At 39.9% G+C, this 25,788-nt stretch overlaps 1 protein-coding gene across 1 annotated transcript in view; it reads right to left on the bottom strand.

Annotated features, from left to right (window-relative positions):
* MACROD2 (mono-ADP ribosylhydrolase 2) overlaps positions 1-25,788 on the bottom strand; it is a 2,039,958-nt gene that overhangs the window by 94,531 nt on the left and 1,919,639 nt on the right. Inside the window, exons 11-12 of the mRNA XM_047069512.1 lie at positions 5,495-5,557; positions 844-912 (exon numbers count right to left, since the gene is read on the bottom strand). Of these exons, the coding sequence (XP_046925468.1) occupies positions 844-912; positions 5,495-5,557 (132 nt within the window). The remainder of the gene's footprint in view (positions 1-843; positions 913-5,494; positions 5,558-25,788) is intronic.

Here is a 25,788-nt window from a genome sequence, read left to right as displayed (position 1 = left end):
TCATTGCCAAGTAGTATTCCATTGTATATATAAACCACATCTTCTGTATCCATTAGTCAGTTGATTGTCCATTCCATTTCTATAACCACAACAATCTAGTATTACTATTCACAGAAGGGTGTTTAGTATCTATCTAGGACAGATATAAAGTAGTATTACCTTTTTGTATGGGGACAGTTAACCAGAGTGAAAGAAAAGAAAGGGCTATTGTATTTTCCTTCAGATATTTTGTTTTAACTCTATCATCTGCACATGGATGTACCCACTATTTCTCCCTCAAATTTTTTTCCTAGAGCCTATGTAAAATTTTCTTTTACCTTTTTCTTCTTCTGGAGACACCTTGTTCTGTGACTTTTCTCATTGTAACTATTCATAGAATGAGGAATGATGCTCTTGTCACCAAATAGATGGCAAATAAATAGAAAGATTTATTTCTATAGATTCCTTTCAACATTTTTTCTTCCTTATCATGTCTGGATAATGGAGCTGTCTGGTAGGTGGTTCCCAAAAGCCACGCCTTTGAACTTATTCCTGATGAGTAGCTGTAAACAGCAGAACTGCCTAACTCTGGAATTTCAAATAAACATCTTTAAACATAATTTCTTTGACCATTTTCTGATTTAATAAGCAGTTACTTTTCAGAAGAACAAATGTAAATGTATGTATAAATTCTGAAAAGGGTGGGTGTGGAATAAAACAGAGTGGGTGTGATATTTGATTGTGTTGGAAATAGAGGTGCTGAAAAAGAATTGGATAGATTTGCTCACTGCTTCATTTCCCCATATAAACAAAATCCAAATGGTTTTCTGGGAGTTTGTGATCTTTAGGTAAGTGGCCTCATACCTTCATCTTTACAGACTTCAGTGGCCTCTTCTGAAGCGGGGCTGGGCACAGTTGCCACATCGACACCATCTACATGGCAGAAAGAGAAACGTTGCCTCAGAGTCCATGTTTAACTCCAACTGTCAAGATGGTGCTTCCCTGCCTATGGCACCTCCTTCCTCATTCCACCAAGCAAGTAGGAACCTGTTTCCTGCTCTAATACATGGAATGGTCTTTGAAGGGGCTAGCGTCTAGGACCCTGTTTTATAACTAATGGAACAGGAATCTTCAGTTAAAACAGAGTCCGATGACTACAAACTACTTTTTGGTAAAGAATACTATCTGTTGGTACTATTATACTTTGGCATTTTGCTTTTTCCCCACCTCTAGAAGAATGGTATATATTAAAAAATTTTTTTTTCATGTTTATTTTTGAGAGAGAGATTGTGACAGAGCATGAGCAGGGGAGGGGCAGAGAGAGAGGGAGACCCAGGATTCAAAGCAGGCTCCAGGCTCCAAGGTGTCAGCATAGAGCCCGATCCAGGGCTTGAACTCACGAACCACAAGATCCTGACCTGTGCCAAAGTCAGATGCTTAACCAACTGAGCCACCCAGGTGCCCCACATTTTTTTTTTTTTAGTAAAAGATTGTGAAAGTATACCCTCACAAGTTTCCACAAAATGCTTTTATGTAAGTTGTTTTAAAGTTTGGTTTTTCTTAGCACAGCACTTCTGCTCTGTTAAGCCAGGAGGTCAAATGGCAGGGAGCATGTCTGATGGCTGTCAGCACACAGGCCCAGGAGAAGGGGATCATTTGTTGGAAAGCACCAAGAGTCATTTGGAGATTTCATGTCACCCAAGCACAGGGTGGGGACTAAGGAACTTGGAGGGCCTGCTCCCCTCATAGCAGCAACTAACCTCATCAGAGTTTATCTTTTTCCTCAGTCCCGTAAACACCACAGCAACTCCATTCACTTCTGGCTTTCAGGATAACAGATAATTAACTTACTAACATTAAAATAGTAAATTTCATATATGAACTATTGTCAAAATCATTTGGAATGGTTAATATTTGACAATTGAAAAAGGAATTGAGAAGGAATATACATTTTTCATGTAGTAACAGAGTTTTTTTAAACTGTGTTTTAGAGTTTTTTAAACTCTTTAGTTTTAGAACTAAAGATAACTCACACATGTATGACAACGCTTAAAGACAAATCACATATTTTCTAGCATATCTTATGTCCTTAATGTATTTGACTGTTACTTTTAGGTCATGTCTCTATTGGAAGAGAGAATAAAATTTTTAGTAGGGGAATAATTGGAGGTGATATGTTACTTTCTTTTGTTTGGTGATAATGTCTGATAAAAATAAAAAATAAAAAAAACAAGAAACAAGACTATTAATCTTCCCTTGGTGTTACATCTTCCCATGTGTCTACTTCCTGTCACAGTAAAACTCCCTAAAAGAGCTGTCTATGTTATTGTTCTACACTTCCTCACTTTACAGTGTCTCCATAACCCACTCCATTGGCTTCAACACCCCTCCAAGAATTCTCTTATCAAAAGCGCCAATGACTTCCTTTTGCTAAAACCAATGGTCATTTCTTTATTTTTTTTTTCATTGTGTTTGATTTCTCAGTAGTATTTCACCAAGTTATAACTCTGTTCTTTCTGAAACACTGTCTTCTTCTACCATGTTGCCACCTATCCAGATGTCATGGTGTCTCAAGCTCCACTGTTTTCTTTATTTACATGTTCTTTCTAATGAATTTCACCCAGAACCATAGTTTTAAATCTCATTTCTATGCCAGTGAATCTCAAACCTGTATCTCGGTCTGCATCTCTCCAGATTCATATATCTGACTAGCTTCTTGACATCCCATCCATATGGCTAAGAGTCCTCCCAAATATACGATGGACAAAACTGAACTATTAACTTTCTCAACAAAAACTGTGCCTGGTGGCCAGTCTTCCATGTGTCAATAAATGGCACCGTCATCCACAAAGTTACTGATGCTAAAAATCTAGGACTTATCCTGGATTCCTCTTTTCCCCATACCCCATATCCAAATCCATCAACACATCCTGTTATTGCTATGTCTGGAACATAACACTTCAGTCCATTTGTCTCCGTTTCCAGAAACTGCCATCATTTCTTCCTGCTATAGCTTTCTAACCGGTCTCACTCGGTTCTTGTGACCCACTTTTACTCACAGGCAAAGTGAGCTTGTTAAAACCTTAAAACTTCTGCTGGCTTCTCTTTGTAGTGCTAATAAAATCAAATTTTATACAGTGAGACATTATCTGGTCCTATGATTTTTTTAAACCAAATCGCACACCATGTTCTCCCTAATGCACAGTGTTCCAACCACTCTGAGCTTCTTTCCCCAACATGCTAAAATTGACCTTGAGGCATTTGCATTACCTGGTCCCTCCATCTAGAATGCTTTCCCACCATCTCCTCATTGAGATTTCATTTAATTATCCCTTCCTCGGGGAATCCTTCCCAAATCCAGACAATGGAAAGTTGCCTTCTCAGTATTCCATCTACCTACCCCATTTCTCCACAAGGCATTTTTTATTATCTTACATTTTTTTGTTTGTTTATTGTTTATTTTTAAATTTCTCCCCCCCCCCCCCACCAGAATAGAAGCTTCAAGGAGGCAGGGGTATTGTCTTTATGGTTTGCTGCTGTATCCTAGTGCCCAGAACAGTACCTGGGTCACAGCAAACCCTTGGATTTAATCACGACAAGGGTCAAAACCGTGCTGGTTTGCGATTGTGTGTTTCTCATGATGTGAAGGAGGCCTGCAGAATTACATAGTCAAAACTGAATCTGGAAATCATATTGAACATAAAGGAGGTATTTATATTTTGGAAGAACAATAGTAGGTCAAAAGGGCTTTAATGGCCAGGACCTCATCTTTGATTTTTCTGTACTTAGATTAGGAAGGCTATGAAATGAGCCAGAGCAAACAATAACCTTGTGTATTGACAACAGCCAAGATCATAGATGAATCATGCCATTAGACCTGTGCCAGCAGTGGGCTCACTTGGAAGAGCAAGAGGTACATTTGGAGTATTCTTTATATTGACTGGTAAGCATATTGTGATGATAATGCTATCGATCCAAGAGGTGGGAAGAGGACTCACACCCTACCACTGTCTGCTGACAGGCGATCCCAGTTTCAAAAAGAAATCATCTGTTCTCAGCTTACTAGCTAAAAAGAATGAATAAATAAAACACAGGCAAATGTGTGTGTCTGCACACATATGTGCGTGTGTGTGTGTGTGTGTGTGTGTGTATGTGTATGAACAGGGGTGGGAAAAATCTATGTCGAAAAAGATATCTTGGGACAGAATGGTGAGTGAATAAAACCTATGAAGCCTCACCATTCAGAGAATGGCCTCAGCTGTCAGCATTTAGTTGACTAACACTTGTCAGGCGCAAACAGTGAAAAGAGTGACAGCTTCTCACATAAGACTCTTCTTCCACGGAGCATAATGATGTATGGGTCGGGAGCCGGGTGGGGGGGCGGTGGATGACAACAGTTTGCTGTATCAGAAATTCATTTCATTGCAAGGACTACGTCTCGGCAAAGGGAGCCTGCTGACCCAGTGGCGGCCACACAAGGTCCTTGCTGCTCTGCTTCAGTGCTTTCTCTGATTGGCCTTCTTCAATTCCATCTTCCAGGTTAATAATAAAAGATTCCAGTTCTCTAGCAAAAGTTCCAAGGTTAATGTAGGAAGTTTTCAGTGAAAAACTTATCACACTACCTGGTTGATTTCTAAGAGTTCAGCATATGGCCTAGGGTGTGCCGCGCACCCATTAGATGGAGCCCGCTGTTTCCAAAATGCCCCTCTGTGGGGACTCATTAGGACTTGGAGACTAAAGGGAACAAGGAGATTTTTCTTTTGGTGGTGGTGTTGATAATGGCATAACTGTGCCTATCAGTCTTTTCAAGGAAAATGTGCCTGAGTGCAAAAATGGGTAAGAAGAGATGAGAAGTTAAAGGTGGTGACAATCTCTTTTGACTCTTAAGTGCCACTTCACTTAAAGATGTTCAATTCATAATCTGCAGTGGAGAATCTATAAACACCACCTGACATCTGTTCTCAGGGAACAGAGGAAATGTCAGGAGGGCTTCAGGTCTCACTTTAATTCTGGGTGTGGGGTAATCGGGTTTCATGACACCATCTCCTACAACATGTAAAGAAACAACCAGAAACATGGCTCTTCAAAGTGTGATGCAAAACAGTAAAGAACATTCTACCCGTCATGGACGGAAAGCCTATTTATTTCCTTTAAACGTTTTTCATTTCATTTTTTTCTCCAAACTAAACCTGCTAATTTTGACCTGTCTGAAAGCAGCCAAGCTCTGAGTTGGCACTTGCAACCTCTTAGAGTGTTTCTGAGCAAAGTGTTGTTATGCAGAAGAAAAATGGAATCCGTGAATGAGGAATGAGAATGCACCCTTCTGACTGGAAGCACTGTCACTCATAGGTAGTGGAATTGGTGGCTTCCTGACAGAGACCTAAATGAACACTGAAATCAATCTGGTGAAGAGCTATAGGCATTTCTAGAAAATAACATTTGAGTAAAGAGTAATGTTATCGTTCACCTCTGTGGATGAGGCCTAGAAGACTCCTCAAAAGAAATCTGAGCCCACCTGTTTCTTGGCTCTGCCCTTCCGTTTCTTCTGTGCTTTGTTTTTCCTCTGGACTGTTCTCATCTTTCAAGAAAACCAAGGAGGGAAAAAAATACATCAAGTCAATTGATGAAATACCTCTTTATGGCTAATATGCGGCACTGAAATTAATTGTAACCAATGTAGCATGACTCCCCAAGCAAGGCAGAGAGATGAATCAGAGGCATGAAACAGAAAAATTACCTACATAAATAGGTGCATTTATACTGGTCCCTTCTCACCTGATTTGCTTGATGAAATGTTAAACTACAGTAAACAAAATTTACTCAGCACTCCTACAACATTTCTCTCCTTGCGCAGCATTTCCCAAAATGTAATACAAGATCTTAATTCGAGTCTGTTTTTCTCCCTTGACTCAAGCAATATGCACTGTGTAAGGAAGTTCAGTTGATTAAGTTTTATGACTTTTATTTTCCTGTTTGATACATGATGCAAAAAACATCTATTTTTACCTAACTTACACATGGCGGTCTAACATATCTATGCTATGAAATATTTTGTCTTGAACAGATTATGTTGGTCAAGTTTACACCATAGTACATAACTCCTTGAAAAATAAGTAACTGGGCAGGTGCATTGTGGCTGAATACTAGAAACTAGTTAAAATTTTCTTTTGGCTTAAAACGTATAATATGTATCTGTGGATTTACGTGTAGAAAAAATTAAAATTTTCAAAGGCAAATAAAGGCATGATTTTATAACTCATTGCTGGGAGGGTTTCCAAATCTCTTCTTATTTGGAAATTTTTAGAAAGGAAAGATTTATATAAAGACACAGGAACACAATATTAAACATGGAATTAGACTACAGAAAACAGAGAAGCAGAAGTTACTAGCATATATAACTGTGTGTTAAAGATGGCCACAGATCCTTTGTCTCTCAGGAAGTGGACTCTGTCTCTCCTCTCCTTGAATCCGCTCTTGTTCTGTGACTTGTTTAGATCAATGAAATGTGGAAGTGATGTTCTGGGGCCCCTAAGCTGAGGCCTCAGAGGACCAGCAGCTTTTGCTTTCTTCCTCTGGGAAGCCAGCCACCATGTTGTAGAGATGCTCAGACTAGCCTACCAAATGGAGAGAGGCACATGGAGAGAGAGAAGAGCCATGTGGAGAAACTCCAAGGGGCCAGACACGTGGGTGGATCCTTCTGCACCTTCCAACCCAGCCCAGTTGCCCGTGCATGCAGCCAGATGACCTCAGCCAATGTCACAAGGAGCCGAAGAGTCACCCAGCTGAGTCCTTTTAAAATTCCTGACCTATAACCAGGTTCAGATCATTTAATCTTGTTTTACTTGAGTGCTTCGACCTACCATCTGTTGCTACTACCTGCTCTTAATCCAGAGGCAGGAAGATGGGGAATCCTCTCCAGAGGAGGACTCCAATAGGGGAGCTGAAACAAGAGCCTTAGAAGCAATGGGGAAACATTTCCCAGAGCAGGTCTGTAAAAAAACCTAGGGAAGAGATCTGCAGATGGGAAAACATCTGGGATTGACTTGAATGACAGAAAAAGTTTACAATAGAATGGCAAAAATACATACATACATACATGCATGCATCCATAAAGAAGAGTTAATTCTGAAGTGGGAAAGGAATGCTACTAATGAATACATAAGTATGTATACAATTCCCTCTGCCCAACATCAGCTATTCACCCTGGGGGATATGGTATAACTTCTAACGTGAGAACCTGGGGCAGCTCTGTAGCTACCAAAACCCTATGTTCTAAATGGCCTATTTACAGTACCACATAATGGTCTGACATCTGCTCTTTTGTAGTTCTCCAAGTAGGCGATGACATTGGCTTTTGCTCTAGGAAGGAAATAGCCATCATTGCTTCTCTTGCCCCCTTAACAAGGCCATGCTGGTGCCACAGCATGTGTCAAAAACATAGGTCAGTATGTTCCCTGTTCATTCCACCAAATGGGAGTTAGAGTCAAGCACGAGAAATCTGCCAGCTTTTCTGTCTCCCCTAGCAAACAGTCTTTTTAACAGAGATTTCACAATAGGCTTGAAGCTGGCAGTGACAGGCTGCCTTTAAAATTAGTCCAGTTACCACATCTCCTATAGAGTAAAAAGCTTTCTTGTGGAGGGAGGAAGATAAGAAGGGAAAGAGAAACAACAATTAAGTCACAGGAAGGCGAGGAATTTGTTCTAGCCTTTCGAAACGCATGAGAAGGAAATTTATGGTCAGACTCCCAAGTCCAGCTCTATAACAATAAATACCATTCTGGTTCTTTTCCTTAATGTACTGCCACTTGGGTTTTTACCCATGTGCATATGTATGCTGTCTCACTTCCTAACACAGCCACCTCAGTGCCATGCTTTTGTTTCCTACTTTGAGCCTTGACTTGCCATATTTCTGCCTTTGGGAAGCAAACTCAAGAAATACTTGCCATGTTTATTACGGAGGAAGTGTATTCTAGAAGAATGCTGGATTTGCCATCTGAGTAACATGCCCTCAAAAGACAAGGTTTAGGTACATTGCTTTCATCAATCTCCAGACAGTGCATCCTCAAATCCAGCAGGGGGAACCAGTGTAGAAGTCTTGCTTTCAAAGCAAGCATTCTCTGGCAATTAGATTAACATTCATTTCACTCTTTCAGAAGGATATTTTGGCTGGCTTATAGCTTTCCATCCATTTAAAATGCCCCAAATGACTGAGTTCTTAGTGAAACTGTGGTCTTTCACTGGTAGGGGAAAAAAAAATCCCATTACACTGTTACCCGTAAGTATTTGATAAGGACAAGCTCTCCTTTTATCAGCCTTGTCTGTCTAGCAATCTTCACAGGAAGCCCATAAACAATAAAAAGTTAAGTAGAGTGGTGAATATAAACTTGTGGTTTTTAGAAGGGATTTGAAAGGCTTACAATAAATGTGAAGAAATATAAGGAAGTGACAGGCTATTTTGTTAGCTTAAAAAATGTCATGCAGAAGCTAAATTCTCTTAGTTAGTTTGCCTTTAAGACCGCATATTTATTTCAGATAATAAATCACTATAGCATTCATGGTGGGAGTCACATAACACTTGATTTTCTCATGCCAAAAGGCACAGTAACCTCTCAGAATTCTAGCTGTTGCATAATTTCTACGTCTCCAGTATTAGTATCCTGCCCTTTACTCTTTCAACCTATATTTATTGAGCATGTACTATATTCAAGCATATTTCAGGACTTTTATAGAAATAAAAATAAGGGGTCCCTGCTGCAAACTGAATTCACATAAGCAGAAGGAATGCATCATTGGCTGGATGATGACAAGAACGTAATCCATGCTCGATGAGAGAGATTTACAAGGGCAAAATCTCAATGTCATGGCCACAGATCATTATCCTGATTATGTGTAGTTCTGTTTGCAAACCGTGCATGGGAATGGGAAGAGAAAGGGGAAGTAAATCAGAGAAAATCCGTCCCCGCTCCTGGGGAAACAACCTGATGTGCACTGCCTATTCCTGTATTATTACTCTTTCTTATAAAGGTGCCAAGATTTCCAGACACAGACAGAGCACATGCAGTCAAAAAACAGTGGTTTGCAGATTAGATTATTTGTCTCCATTTTGCAGTCCCTTGTAATAGATGATACAGTTCAGTATTCTCCCAATGTGGGGAGAGCATACTTTCTAAACACACTGATGTTGGATTTGACCAAGTTACATGATGTGGCTAATGGAATATCCGTGGACACAAGATAAGCAAAAGACCTAACTGTACTGCATAACTGGACTTTGTGCCTGTGCTCTTGACATTTGCCATGACAAGAAGATGGTCCTATAGCTACTGGTCCCTGATCTGGACCCAAGCCCAGGCAAGGCACAGCTTGAAATGGAACTGCCCAGCTGGATCCAGCCCACATCAGGTGAATGACAGAAACTCTCAAACCTGTGAGCATGAGAATAAATAGTTTGGTCCTAAGGCACTGCATTGGGGGGTTATTTGTTACACAGTATCATTGTGACGGTAGCTGGTTAATACAAATGGTATATTCATTTTTCTCAGGTCAGAATGGCTCAACTTTTTTTTTTCTTTTCTTTTTTCAAGTTAGCACTCTTTTATTTATAAAGAATTCAGTCTTTAATTCTGTATTTTGTCACCAAGCTACATTCTCATCTCACACATTTCAAAATTCTCTAGAACATACACATGTGAAAAATAACTTTAGTGTATATAAGGAAGGAATGATCTCAAAAAGATGTACTGCCATCAGTTATAGTTAAGTTTTATTTAATAGAGCTATGTGGGTAGTGGGATAATACTAGTTAATACCAGCTAATAATTATTGAATATTGGCTATGTTCTACTCAGTGTTTGCATAGGCCATCAGATTTAATTCTCATAGCAACCCAGTGAGTTTGGTATTATTATTATCCACATTTTAGGGTTAAAAAAACTGAGGCACAGAGATGTTAAATAATTTGCCTAAGATCCTACAGCTAGGAAGTGGTGGGAACAGGGTTTTGACCTGGTCAGCTCATGTCAGAGCCCACATTCCCTTCTTGGAAACATAACTAATATTTATTGTTTGGGTAAGATAAATTATGGGTCAGCAAAAATGTGAAAAAATGCAGGGTACTTTAGTGGCTCCGTCAGTTAAGCGCCTGACTTCGGTTCAGGTCATGATCTCACAGTTCATGAGTTCGAGCCCCATGTCAGGCTCTATGTTGACAGATCAGAGCCTGGAGCCTGCTTCAGATTCTGTGTCTCCCTCTCTCTCTGCCCCTTCTTGGCTCTCTCTCTCTCAAAAAAATAAAATGTTAAAAAAATTTTTTTAATGTGAAAAAATGATACTAAATAATAATAACAGCTAAAGAACTAAACGATAATGTCATGTAGATTAACATGGAACACCAAGAACATTGAGAATTGAGTTTATCTGACATTTAAGTCAGGTGAGCACAATACTATAACTCTAAACTTTTTTTAATGCTAAAGATATTTTTATTTTGAAATAATTTTAAGCAATAGAAAGTTACAAGAACAGTACAAAGTATTTTCTTTTTTTTTTCCCCCTGAATCTATCAAGAGTGAGTTGCGAACATAATCACCTCCATCAGCCCTACAAACTTTAGTATATATTTTGTACAAACAAGGACATTTTCCTCCAAAACCACAATGCAACCATCAGGACCAGGAGATTAGCCCTGATGACATTCCTGCTATCTAAGCCACAGACTACATTCAAGTTTTGCCCATTTTCTAATAATATCTTTCATAATTTTCTAGGATCACATGCAGCATTTAGTTGTCATGTCTGTTTAGTCCTTCAACCTAAGATGGAGATGCCCTCCTGACCTTGCTTGAGCTCTGTGCCAGGTGTTCAGCACCTCAACCTTACCCCCTTCAGCGGGAGTGTCTACCTTGCTCGGCTCTATTTGATGTCTTTAGGAAGGAAGAAGGGAAAGGAGGGAGGGATGCTTAGATCCAAAAACTTAAAAACTTTGTTCTGGAGGTGTCCTCACCCAATTAGTTGATTTGAACAGATTAGTCTTAGAAAATTAAGTTCCCAGCTTGGCTGCCTCATTATTCTAATGAAGAGCTTCACATGCACCTTTCAATGCAGATAAAAAGAGATGTACATTTGAGTAGTCACGATCTTACATGAGTGGCAGCTGCTGTCCCAAGCGCCTCCTTGGCACAAGGCACTTACACTCTTACGCCCCTCACACCCCTTACTGTGAATTCCAAAAGAGTCCTACTGAGTTAGACTTTGGTCTACATTTTTACAGATGAAGAAATCAAAGTTGTGGGGGGGGAAAATAACTTCCCTGAAGTCCCACAAGTAGCGGCAGGGCTGGGTCTTACATTCAAGTTCACGTTATGCCAAAGCCTGAGGTCTCTCTTTCTTGCAGATTCCTGTGATTTCTGCTGACCCTCGATAACAAAATTGTAAGTCCTGAGACAGAGGCCCTTGCTCTTGCTGTGATGTCATCAGCTCCCAGCACAGTGCCTAAGTTCATTAGGGGCTCCATAAATACTTGTCAAGGGATTAAAAAGGAAACTTCATTTCCCCCTAAGCAGTAATTATTTATTATTATTATTATTATTATTATTGCTTGCACTGTATTTCAGTTCTCAATGTAGAAAAGGTGCGTTTCTATCTGAGCCTTTGGTTGAACCTCATTAAATTTTGGATCTGTTTTTAAAATGTCATGTGTCTTTTATCACAAGTAATGGTTCCTAAAAATCCAACGCAGTGACATATAGGGAGCACAGGTAGCTAGAATTCATCTGCTCTCACCACCACCCAGGTCCGGCCTCCTTCCTCCCTTTTTCTCCTGGGTTGTGATAGGGTCTTGTCCTCCAGATCTGTTCTCAACCTAGAGGCCAGTTTGTTTTCAAAGGTAAGTCGGATCATACCATTCCCCTGCTCAAATGTCGCTCACAGGCAACAAGGCCCTGTGTGGTGGAGACCGCTATGGTTTTCCCACCCCGACATTTTTCTAGAAGCCTCCTACACGTTCTGTTCCAGCCACACTGGCTATTCCTCCTAGGGTCTCTTATCCCCAGGTCTTTCCACTGCCCGTCCCCTCTGCCTGCAGTGTTTTCATGTCTGACAAGTCTTTGCTCAATATTTCTCCTTTCCAATGGAGTCTATGCTGAACACTCCACTTAAACATCTCCCCCTCCCTACACCCTCCATCCTCCTCATCAGGATCTACTTTTTATTTATTTATTTTTCCAACCATCTGTCATCTTCTAATACATAATTTAGGTAGGTATTACATTCATTGCTTATATATATCTGCCCCCACTTGAATGTAAGCTCCACCAAAGCAAGGATATTTGTTTGCTTCATAGCCTGAGATCTCCTAAGTACCTAGAATGAACACATGACAGATGTTCAATAAATATTTGTGAGTTAATGAAATGTGGCCTTGCATAGTTAGTTAACAAATTAATCAGGAAAAAAGGGGAAGATTATCTATTCCAAAATCATTTGGTTAGTTGTAAAATTTGGGGGCATCATGCGGGGCAGCATTTTTCAAGGAAGTTGGTCCCGACACAGAACCTAGGCTCTTGCTACCACCATTTTGTTTTCTTAATGGAGTAGTCACCTTAGAGAAGGAGTCCTTTCCTCAGGCCAGGGGAGATTATGCACAGAAGTTGTTACAATACAGTTATCCAGGCTAATAACTTAGCACCTTCTGGGAAGGTGGTGGAGCACACATAGCCCATTTGGGGAAATGCTTGCTTTCTTGGCTGCCAGTACCAATTCTACTCAAAATAAATAGTATTACAACCATGCCTACTTCATAGAGGGTGCGTAAGACCTATGGTTTGTCTTCAGTTATAGGACAGAGAAGACAATCATCTTGGTCCTATTTCCTGTGTCCCCAAATAGCATACTTGTCCATGTAGAGGGAAGAGGAGATAATTGAATCTGTTACTTTTAACAAGATACGTCTGTTAAAAGAGACCTAAGTATAACAAAAGTTCAATAAAAGGAAACACATGAGACTGTAGCGTGCAACAGCCCCTTCCATATATTTTGCATGATGGTAAATAGAGTGCCAAGTGCTCAATAAGAAACTCAACAAATATCTGCCGAAGGATTGAGCTTTGTAGCATTTCCACGTTGAAGGTATGACCCTGGCATACCAAAACTTGCCACGACATATTTTGGTATAAAAATAGCACAAGGCAATGCACCAGAGTGCTATTTTCAATATCACACACACCCTCTTAATAGATAACATATGGTTCTCCCATATGGCATGTTAATACAAATACTTTTACCCTGATATGGTTAGCTTTTAATCCAAGGATTTTCAAGTACTTTACAAACACTATTCATTAACAGTCTTCCCTGGGGGGAGGTGCAGTGCCTTGCAGAGATACAAAGCATCCTGAATATAATCAATAACCATTAAGGAATGACAATAATAAGAAATACATTAATGTGGCCTTTTTTTAAGATAAGGAAAAAAAAACAGTTGGGAATTAAGCAACATTCTCAAAGTCTTCTGATGATTTCATGGTGCAATTAAGGTTACAAATCAACTTCTACTGATGCTTATGGTTGTTCTACCAGTTGACCTAGGCTAGTGAATAGATCATAAATTGCACTGGTTTTAGGTATGCACATAAGCTTGTTTCTACACCATAACTGGGAAAATGATGACCAAAACAAACTTAGCATAATAGCACTACAATGGGATTTCTTGGTGCTCTCTCTTAAGCCCTAAGGTTTAATTTCCTTCTATAAATTCCAGTTCTCTCTATTGTCATTTATGCTTCTGAATCAAGATATCTGGTGTGCCTACACATTTGTTTAAAACAGGCACACATTGTGCTCTCTGCAGATGTTAAGACAGAACTGGCAAAATGAAACTAGTTTTTTTTTTTTTGTTGAAGAAGAGAAAGGATATAAAGATATTCTTTGAATAGAAGAATCATTCCATGAATAAATTCAAAAGCTGCTAGGTATCTTTGCCACCAGTTAATGTTGGGTGAATACCCACAAAGTTCAAGATGATGGAGAGGAAATAACTAGGCTATTAGGAAGGGGACAGAAGTAAATATAGGCTATTAGGAAGGGACAGAAGCGTTTCTTTCCTTTTGGAAGTTGAGGAAAGAAAGCTGGTTGGAGTGGTTTCATGAGATGTATCTGTCCGCACAAGGTGAAATTGAGACTAGAGATAATTATTCAGACAAAAATATAAAATTTTATCTCATATATGTAGATCTAAATAGATATTGATCAGTTAAGCTGACTTGAGGAAAATATAAGTAAGTGCTTCAGTTCCCCGCTTGCTTTGCTCATGTGGCTCTTTGGGAAACTAGTATTCGAAAATGTGCATGGGTGGCTCAGTTGGTTAAACATCTGACTCTTAGCCTTGGCTCAGGTCATGATCTCATGGTTTGTGAGTTCGAGCCCTGCATTCGGCTCTGTGCTGACAGTGCAGAACCTGTCTGGGATTCTCTCTCCCTTTCTCTCTGCCCCTCCCCTACTTATGCTCTCCAAATAAATAAATAAATACACTTTAGGAAAAAAAAAAAAGAAAATGTGCATGTGCTGAGAGCAGGTGTCCCCCAGGGAGGGCACAATTCAGTATATGTATGTTCTGTTACGGGCAGTCCCACATGGTTGTGGGAAGTAAAATCCTTTGCCTTTATCTTTCTACCATTTCCCCCCTTTAACACAGTTGTTCCTTCGGTGTCGAAACATGCTATTTTAAGTGGTGAAAATAGAAATTTCACCACTGGTTTGGAATTTTGAAGTTTAGGATGAAGGCAATGTGTGGGTTTTCCAGAATTTAATATGAACTTTTTATAAAAATGTGTCCTCACTTAAATTGTAATCCTCTGAATGATAAAACTTGACCACTCTTCCTAAGTTTACTAACAGAATTCCAGTAATGGTTTTGTTTAACCCAATGTTTACTTAATAGCTATTTGAAATTATTTTACCAGAATAAATGTCAACATATGACTTCCTGTATTTTACACACACACAAAAATTCCTTAGGGCAGAAATCACACTCATCGAAATGTGGCATGTCCAAATTGAGATGTGCTGTAAATGTCAAATATACATTCACTTTTAAGGACAGCAGACAAAAAATGTAAAATATCTCATCAGCAATTTCTATATCGATAACACGTTGAAATGCAACACTTTGGCTATATTGGAGTAAATAAAATATAGAGTTAAAATTAATGCTGCCCGTGTCCCTTTGTTTTAAAAACGTTGCTTCTCAAATTTTAAAGTTACATGTGCAACTGTGACTCATGTTGTATTTCTATCAGGTGGGCTGCTCTAGAGCTCACTAGTGAGGGAAGGGGCTACATACAGAGCTCAGAGTCCAGTGGAGCAAGTGGGTGTTGCGGTCAAAGCTATCAAATCCCCACCCACTGTTCCTCTGCACTTGCCAATGGTTCCTCCTCGTGAGCACCTGTGGCACTCTGCCTTAGGGTCTTTTTCGAGTCTCAGCAGGATGCTTGTCCTATGCAGCCAATTTGGAAGCAGCCCAACCAGTGATGGACCGGACAATATAATTAACACCTTGCTTTCATTCCCCTGAGGGGGACAACTCTGGGGCACATCCCACAGAGGTCTCCTGCAGGACCCAATCCCAAATGCCCATAGGACAACCTGTTTGTTCATGAACTTGTGTTTCCTTTCTCTGTCTCACTTCCCTTCTTCCCTCCTGGTGCTTCCTAGGATCATTCCCCAAATCAGCCACTTGCCCTTGAATCCTTATCTTGACATGGAGGACCTGACCTAAGACATTTTAAAACAATTTTAATTACACAAACATGTTATCTCCAGTTGTGATAAGTGCTAGTGGAGGGAAGCACAGTTTGGCAAGAGGCCTTCTAAGAAGGTCATCGGAGGGGACTTCCCAGGGGAACGGGTAGTTAAGTTGATCAGTTTAAGGCACTTATATGAAATTAATTGGTAGAAATTAATGAAGCAAAAAGGGAGAGATAGATGAGTGTTCCAGGTGGAGTGAAGAACATGTCCACAGGTCCTGTTGTGGGAAAGATCATGGCATCTTTGAAGAATTAGGGGTGGCCAATGGGGCTAGAGTAGAGAGTGAGGGCCACTAGATGGGCCTAAAGGGAAGATACCCAGGCAAAAGGAGCAGGGTAATTTGATGGCACAGGGGATGTTCCAAAGGTTGGAGAACAAGATGGAGAGGTGAGAGTAAGCATGTACATTTGGTGGGTCACAGTGACTTAGTACTGCAGGACCACTGCCAACAATGGGAGTGGAGCAAGGAGAGAAGTCAGAAGAAGAAGTGGTTATGTGATAAAGTGGTTACTGAGGAGGGAGATACTTCAGTGAGGGTGGTACAGAGCCTTGGTTTCTCTCCTACCTGGCTGATTCTCATGGGGACTGGATTGATCTGGGTGGGGGTAGGAGGTGGAGAAAAGTGACTAATGCAGAACTGATTAAAATACTTCAGGTAAGAGATGATGAAAGTCAGAGATAAAGGGGTGGCAGGAGAGGAGAGAGAGAATAGGAAGGATTTAGGGCAGAATCAACTGGCTTTGGTGAGTGGTTGGATGGAGGTGTGAAGGATGAAAGGCAGTGCCAGCCTCTATCTACATTTCAGCCAAAGTTCTGAATGATCCCATGTAATACTCAGAACAACCCTGTGGTACAGATACAATAAATATTCATGTTATAGGTGAAGAAATGATATTTGGCTAGCTTAAATAACACTTCCAAAGGTCCCATACCAGTAGGGAGTAGAAACAGGATTTGAGCCTTGGTCATCTGCTTCCAAAATGAAATCTGTTAATCACCATGCTATCATGCTATCCAGAATCCCATTCAGGCATATATGGCCTGGGATAATCAGAGCTGGGGAGCAATTACTGAGCCTGGGAACAAAGGAAGGCATGTTGGTTTATGTTGGCCATGAGGTATGCAGTACAGATGTTTCAGTAGAAAGGAAGGGAAATCAAATAGATGGAAAGGAAAAATAGACCAGTAGAAATCCTTCCAAAATAGTATCTAGAAAATTTGTATAAGATTTTTTTTTAAGTGAAGCATGCATATATAGGCTTTTCCCTCTATCTAAAAGTTCAAGTTTTGCTACTTCGCTTTTATGAAAGACCTATATTACTACCTATTTTCAATAACCAAAAGAAAGCTGAAGATTTTCACTTTTATGAAATAGTAACTGCCTTTTTGCTTTGAGATACTTTGGCTTATAAAAGGTTTCACAGGAAACTGCTACTTTCAGACAGAGAAGGAAACCTGTAATAGTCATTAATATATATATATATATATATATATATATATACACACACACATACATACACACACATATACATAGTTATATATACATAGTTATATATATATATATATATATATATATATATATATATATATATATACATATATAGTTATGCTACTTTCTGAAATTCCTGGTTAGCTTTGTGTGTGTGTATGTGTGTATGTGTGTGTGTGATTTTGTCTGGGTTGTATTTTTTGATGGATGGTATGAAATAGTTGCTTCCAATATCTGTTCCCCTTCTGTCACAAGTAGGACCACATCTTACTATAAGCCATCCTGCCAGTCTAAGCAATAGGATTCTAGCCTCCTTTGTCCCATTTCTGCATACGTTCTGTGATTTGCAGGCCGATAATACTTCCTCCTTCTCCTACATGTGTCCAATATTGTCATTCCTTCTTTCTTATCAAGCCATGATTTAAGAAGGCATTGGCTGTCATTTGCAATTTAGTATAAATTACTTTTATTTGGTAATTAAACCATCACCTCTCCCAAGACTACTGATAACACTGTAATTATCTAGTATTCCTCACTATAACGCTAATTCTTTAATTACTATACTGAGTGCCAAGACTTCCTGGTTTTGACTTTAAATACTCCCAAATTTCTTTTTATTTATTTATTTATTTATTTATTTATTTATTTATTTATTATTTACTTATTTATTTATGTTATAGAGAGAGAAAGAGGGAGAGACAGAGACAGAGAGGGAGAGAGAGTGATCAGGGGAGGGGCAGAGAGAGAGGGAGAGAGACTCCCAAGCAGGCTCAGCACTGTCAGCATGGAGCCCAATGCAGAGCTCGAACTCATGAGGTGTCAGATCATGACCTGAGCTGAAATCCAGAGTTGGACACTTAACTGACTGAGCCACCCAGGTGCCCCAAATACCCCCAAAGTTATATTAGGCATATTTCAAAGAATTATTGGGGTCTCACTTCACTTTGAACAAATAGAACTCCATGTATTGTTGTTGCTGTTGTTCTGTTCTCTTCCCAATGGTAACTGTTTTTCCCTTGTACCAGGGCAATACCTGCTGGCAATGGATCATCTCCTTGAGATGACAATCACATACTCGATAGCCACCTGAAGCAATTAGTCAATAGACTCAAGGACTCGGGAAAAATTGTCTAGGGTTGCTGATGTTATTTTAGACAAGCAAATGTAAATATCAGAAGCCACATCAAAAGACAAATGGGAACATATGTTTCTCCTCTCCTGATGGCAGGGTAGGCCACAGACAATTAAGTATTGCCAATATGTACGATGCTATACACATAAAGGAACACCTGAATCCCTAGCTGCACAGCGTTCTGGCACGTGCTTTGTTCTTTTTGCCAGATTGGTCAGTTTGCAGAAGTGTGCCCTTATCTGATGCACTTTTTTGGATAACGCTGAAGAGATTCCAGTTGTCTCCTCTCCACAGAAATGTTTGGTTAAAAGTGACCTGTGATCAATGAAAAGAGAAATCTCTACAAGTGATCACATGCATTCAAAATGGGAATCAGTTGGTGAAGTGGACATTGGACTATTCCCTCTCGTGGGCTCTAGGGATAGACTTCTTTTTTCACTGTAATATAGTTGATGTACAATATTATACTAGTTTCATGTGTACAACATAGTGATTTGACAATCCTATACATTATAAAATGCTCACTGGGATAAGTACAGTTACCATCTGTCACGATACAAAGTTATGACAATTAAGGATAGTCATTTACTATGTAGAGCCCCTCCCCACTTGAACTAACGGAACCCCAGCAGGAGAGAGTAGACATAGCAGGGAGCAAGAGACAGAAACAGTTGGACGGTGGAGGGATGATGGAACACCACCAATAAGAAAGACCACAGGAGAACATTCTCACACCAACGGCTTGAGAAAGGTTTTTAGGACTTTCTATCTTCTTGGCAGTTTGCTTATAAGAATAAATTACGTCTCCCAGCTCTCATTACCAATGTCAGATGAGCTTGGACTTGGTGGAACAAATTTCCCCCTGTTTTACCTCAGAAGATCTGTAGCTTATGGAAGTGTCAAAATGGGCTTGAGGTATGTATATATGTATGTATGTATGTATTTATGTCCAGTTGACATACATTTCTATATTAGTTTCAAGAAAACATAGTGATCTGACATTTATATACATTAAAATGCTCGCCATACTATGTCTAATTACCATCTGTCACCCTACAAACTTGTGTGAATATTTTCTTCAGATAACCCCTGAATTAACAGTATTGTAATGAATGCTACCTTGTGACTCCAAACGTCAATCAAAACATGTCAAAATAGATCAAAAGTTTTTCGGATCACATGACAGTGGTCTGGACAAATACTCAAATACATGCATATACCTCTTGAACCACTCAAACGACTGGCAACTGAATAATTTCCTCTAAAATTGGCTATTAAGTTTGTGATTGGAATCATTTACAATAACAAATAGTTATAAGAAGAAACATGATGTACTTAAAATGAAAGATGACCCTCCAATGCTGTCCTATTAAGGCTAATTAAATTATGATTTGGGTCCATTTTAATTACAACTAATAATGAGTTCTACAAGGTAAGCTTTAAGAGGGATAAACACAGACTCAAGGCTGCAATTAGTTTGATCAGGAAGCAGAGATATCTAGCTGATTCATTGCCACTTTAAAAAACTTCTCTTTTTTTATAATGTTTATTTATTTTTGAGACACAGAGAGAGAGAGACAGAGTGTGAGCAGGGGAGGAGCACAGAGGAAGGGAGACACAGAATCTGAAGCAGACTCCAGGCTCTGAAGTCTCAACACAGAGCCCCATGTGGGGCTCAAACCCATGAACTGTGAGATCATGACTTGAGCCGAAGTCAGACGCTTAACTGACTGAGCTACCCAGGCCCCAAGAACTTTTATTCACAGCCCAGACTCCCCACTCTTTGCACATTTTGTCCCATTTTCATGCATAGTTTCAACTAGAACCTCAGGTTAGCAATTTTTAGTGCTACAAGTTTGAGCAGAGTAGTAAAATAAGAAAGCCACACTACTATCTGGGGCTATCTAAAACATTAAATATGATGAACAGCTTTTAATTTGTCGCTTCAGCTTTTTTTTTCCTTTTTGCCTCTTCTAGTATGAATTCATTAATCATATATATATGTTAACACATTAACTTTCGTTGACTCGTGGGCTAACTAATACATTTTTGTTAATGCTCTGGTAAAATTAAAATGTAGATTTTTTAAAAAAAGAATTCTCAGCCAAGGATTTTGAGTCCAGTTGTAGAGACACAAAAGTCAAATTGTGAGACTGGATTATTTTTCCCCATTAAAATCCAGATCTGACACAAATTCCCTACATGTCACCACTGCTGTATAAAGCCCTGTGGTGCCAATATTTAGTGAGCAGTGAGGAATACTTACTGGCAGTCCATACATTTTTCACTCCGCTTGTTGGAGAAGGTTATTGTTATTCACGTGATGGATAGAAACACAAAATGAGTTCTCTGAGAGACCATACCCTTGTAGGTCCATAATTCTCCTCTGACAGGACCACATTAGTCATTTTAGTGACTCAATTTTTGAACCTGTTTTTGTCTCCTTGAAGGAACGAGAGAAATCCTATGTAAAATGTATCCAAGCCGAAAAGAGGACTCTCAGCGTTTTACCTCAAGTAAGATAAATTAGAGGCATGGGAAGGAGTTCTGCTATCATGGCTGGGTGGTGTGAGAAGCATGTCTGAATACTTCCTGAGGATACAGTGAGCGTCTTTCTAGGATGATTTTAGAGCAGAGGTCAGCAAACTCTGGCCCACAGGCCTGTTTTCTCGTACAGCCTGCATGCTAAGAATGGTTTTTACATTTTTAAAGGGTTGTAATAAAAACAAAGAAAAATATGTGACAGAGACCATATGTGGCCTGTGAAGCCAAAAATATTTCCCATCTGGTCTTCTACAGAAGTGTGCTGACTCCTGTTTTAGAGCAACCTAATGAAATAAATAGTGGGAGATGACTCAGCCTACAAGACCACACATCTGAATGCCTTGTGGAGGGGTGATTCCCCATGTGGTGTAGGAACTGGCTTGACCCATTACTCAGATAACCCTCCACTACCTCCTGTCCACCGAAGATGTCACTTTCTGCAAGGTAGCAAAGTCCATGTCTCTGACATATTCTCAGTGATTCCAAGACTGCAGATGGTACTGGAAGGGACTTTTGACTTACACATGAGCTTAAGTCAATAAGAGGATTTGATATTTGAGGGGCTCCCAAAGAATCCAAGGACAGAGACACAGGGAGGATGTAGGGTGTCTTAGAATGGGAAACAAGAAGACCATTGGGATTATGGTGGTTTTAAAAACATGCCCACAAATTCTTAGATTCTCCTCTAGGAGGTGAAACTTAATGTGCCTCCCTGAGACTGTGTGTTGGATTTAGGGACTTGCATAATTAAAAGAATATGGCAGCAACAATGGTCTGTTACTTTTGATATTAGGTTATAAGAGGATTGCCACTTCTGTCTTGAACATGCTTTTACTCTCTTGGGTCACTTGCTCTGGAGGAAGCCAGCACCATGTCATGAGGATACAGACTAGCCTGTAGAGAGGCTGACATGACAAAGAACTGAGGTGTCTGGGAAACATTCAGCAAGAAGGTGCCCAGGGCTACCCTTCCCCAAGAGAGGATGGGTGCAGAAGGTGTGGTGAATCCATAGGGACAATGAGCTGAGTAGGTGCCACAAATATGATGTTACATAGGTTTATCCCACTTTAATCCAGCTATGGGTGTGAAGGGCCCTGTCCCTCGAATCCTTCCCTCTCTTGTGGAAACTGATTTTTAGTTTCTAAGTCTAGAACAATAGGTGTCCTTCCAAGAAATCCCAATTTTGCCTACAGAGAATCTCCTTCTAGAATTTAAACTGTTCACCCCTAGTATACTCCCTTCTTCCTTTCTCCCCTCCTCCTCTCCATACTTACCTCCCTGTTCTTCTGCTTCTCAGTTCCTCTTCTACCCAGTCCTTATCTCCCCTGTCGTATGCACTTTGGGACATCACTGCCAGCAGACAGCATCCTAACCTGCCTCCTTCTCATCCCCACATTCCTACACCTTTAGTTCAAGGAGCCATGGATGTGAAATGCCACTGCTCCTGATCTGACGGAGCCCTCTCATATGTCTGAAGGAGAGAACTAAAACTTACATAAGAAAGTTTCAGAAATGATCCCAGTCAACACTTGGCATCAAAGCGTGTAACGGTTGGTTTGACTAAGATTTATTTACCATTTGTTGAACAGTTAATACAACTTAATGTAATATCATTGATAAAATGAGAAATACATATTTGGGCTTTGTCTCTAGGTTCTGGCACAGAGCTCCTAAAACCCCTATAATTTCCGGAGTGATAGAAGTGATAGGAACATCTTTTGTTATTCATAATAATATGTCCCTTTCAACGTTACTTGATTTATGCTAATAAGGCAACTCTTGGTGGACTCCCAGACAACTTTTAGGATGGGCTAGTTGCCAGAGGACTCAACCATGTGTTTAGGTAGAAACTCTCGGCCTCAACCCTGACCTCTGGGAAGGGGAGAGGGACCAGAGATCGAGTCAGTGACCAATGGCCAATGATTCAATCAACCATGCCTATGGTACAGAATCTCCATAAAAACCATGAACAACAGCTGGGTTTGGACAGCTTCCAGGTTGGTGAACACATCCACATGCTAAGAGGTGGTGCACCTCAACTCCACAGAAGCTCCTATGCTCAGGACCCTTTTGGACCTCAACCTATGTACCTCTTCATCTGGCTATTCATTTGTGTCCTTCATAATATTTTTTATAATAAGCTGGTAGTAGTAAGTTAGCTGTTTCCCTGAGTTCTGCGAGCTGTTCCAGCAAATCATCAAACCTGAAGAGGGGGTTATGAGGACACCCTTGCTTCATAGCCAGTCAGGAGTCTGGGTGCCCTAGACTTACAATTGATGTTGGAAGTGGGGCAACCCTGTGAGACTGAGCCCTTAACCTATGGGGTCTGACGCTAAATCCAGGTAGTTGGTGTCAGAGTTAAAGTCAATGGTAGGACACTTAGTTGGTGAAGCTGGTGAGCCAGAGAATTGATTGGTGCCAGGAGTAAATCCACACATTTGGTGTCAGAAGTATTGTGAGTAGAAAGAGATCATAGTAGAAGTAATGCTTGGGCATTGTGCTAAATGCTGTAGAGTTTTATCTCACTTCATCTTCACCCAAACTGGTGTGAGGGTAACATCCTTGCCTTCTCTTTTTGATAAGGCAGTTGAGGCTTCCTGTTAAATAATGTACCCAAATTCCCACTGATCAAGTAAAAATTTAGACCTGTCCTAACTGCCCTGATTATATGTGCACACTCTGAATTCCCCCTCCTTTTCAGCATTCAGAAAACACCCTAACAAATTCCTTGCTGGTTAGTTCTGAAATGACCTTCGCGTCCCAAAGATCTTTGTTAATAAAGATAACAGAAACGGCTCTGGGGTAGCTTTAGCTGTTGTCAAATAACCACAGGTCTGATATTCTGGGGGCTATTTTCTGCCCAGGAAAAGGAAGATTTCAAAACCGAAATTACACACAAGGCAGGCAATCCTAGAAAAGAAAGGGATTAATAGACTTCCTGTAACTGTAACTACCACATTCTGCTTTGGGGAGCAATGTTTTATTACTATGTTCACTGCTCTTTTATTCCCTAAAGAACTCTTTCAACAATGATTTATCTTAATTTGACTTTTTTTTTTTTTCCAGGAAAGCAAGCAGTACACTTCATTCAAGAGAAATGATTTGTAGTTGTGGTAAATTCCCTTTGTTCATTTGCTTATTTGTTTGTTCATTTATTTGGTTACCCAGAAATGTTTACTGAGTGCCTAGTATTAAAAAAAAAAGTTACTTCTCTAAAATACCATAAGCCCTTTCATTTTTACAGGTAAACACACATGAGACCTCATGGCTGCATTTGTGCCCCTTATATTTTTTTATAATGCATTGTCTGAGCTGACCAGAGTTGAAGTTTTATAGTAGAAACCTATTACCTTGAAGATGAAAAAGTGGCCAACAGTCAGTAATAATTGACAGTTTTTCAACATAAAGAGCAAAGGGTGTTCTATAAACTAAAAAAGAAAGACACGAACAAACAAGTATGTTCCAAACTTGTATATGTTATAATTTTCAGGAAACTGGCTTTTTATTTCTTTTCTCGGCTGAAACTTCACTGTTAGCTCATAAAGGCTTATGATTCTTTTGGTTGGCACCTGTTGAAGGAATAATGGCAGACTTATTGATGGGATAGCAACAGATAGATGGCCAGGAATGTTTCTACATGGAGGAAAGTAAAAGTTTTAAATCTCTCTAAGGAAAGACTACACATGGAAGAGAAAAAATAATTCGACCATGCTTTTTCTGAGAAGCTAGCAAAACTTCCCTGCCCTTGATATGATTTTATTGTACTAAGTCAGTTTTCAATTCTATACTCAGGCTATTTAAAAAGGCTTTATTTTTCCCTAGAATTTTTCCTATGGAGAAAAAAACTGAATTTCTATTACCTATAATAACAATAATAATAATGATAATAGTCATAATTTTTTAAACATTTATTTATTTTCAAGAGATAGAGACAGAGCGTGAGCAGGGAAGGGGCAGAGTGAGAGGAAGACACAGAATCTGAAGCAGGTTCCAGCCTCTGAGCTGTCAGCACAGAGCCTGACGCGGGGCTCAAACTCCTGAATCGTGAAATCATGACTGGAGCCAAATTTGAACGCTTAAGGGACTGAGCCACCCAGGAACCCCAACAGCCATCATTTTTGAGTGCCTACTGTATATTTACTCGTCAGACTTTAGGCTTGTTCTTTTATGTTTTGCTTCTAATCCTTGCCCAAATCCCAGGAAGTAAAGATTATTATTCCTATTTCGCGGAGGAGAACTCTGTGGTGTAGAAAGACTTATTAGTCTATAGGCCACTAAGTGGTAGAGCTGAAATTCAAACCCCGATCTGGCTGCCATGGGAGCCTGTACCCTTTCTGCCATGACACATGGCACAGTGCCTCCCCAACTGACCTTAGGCCAGGAAAATGCTCCCAAGTTCCCAATTTACTGTATGAAAATACTCATTGTCGTATAATTACATTTTATGCATTTTATGCATTTGTGCATAATTAGATTAAATTTTGAGGCACAGATTCAATGTGAAATCATCACTATCTTTTATTTCAGGGCTTCATTTGCTTCTCATTCCTAGTCCCAATAAACATCCTGTTTACACACCAAAAGCCTCCTCTGAAGGCACCTTCTGGTAATTGAGGGATATGACAGTTTTGTTTGTTTGGTTTTTAATGATTATTTATTTATTTTGAGAGAGAGAGAGAGATAGCATGCACTTGACAGCGAGAGGGGACATGGGCAGGGGAGAGTTAGAGAAGAGAGTGAGAAAGAGAGATAGAGAGAGAGAGAGAGAGGGAGAGAGAGAGAGAGAGAGAGAGAGAATCCCAAGCAGGCTCTGTGCTGTCAGGGTAGACCCCAACCAGAGCTC

This window comes from Lynx rufus, unplaced genomic scaffold, assembly GCF_022079265.1.
Source record: "Lynx rufus isolate CCGP_SWC_20201006 ecotype Redwood Valley unplaced genomic scaffold, mLynRuf1.p SCAF_8, whole genome shotgun sequence".
Lineage (NCBI taxonomy): Eukaryota > Metazoa > Chordata > Mammalia > Carnivora > Felidae > Lynx > Lynx rufus.
The sequence above is the reverse complement of the archived record's forward strand: the minus strand, read 5'-3'. Positions and strand labels throughout refer to the sequence as shown.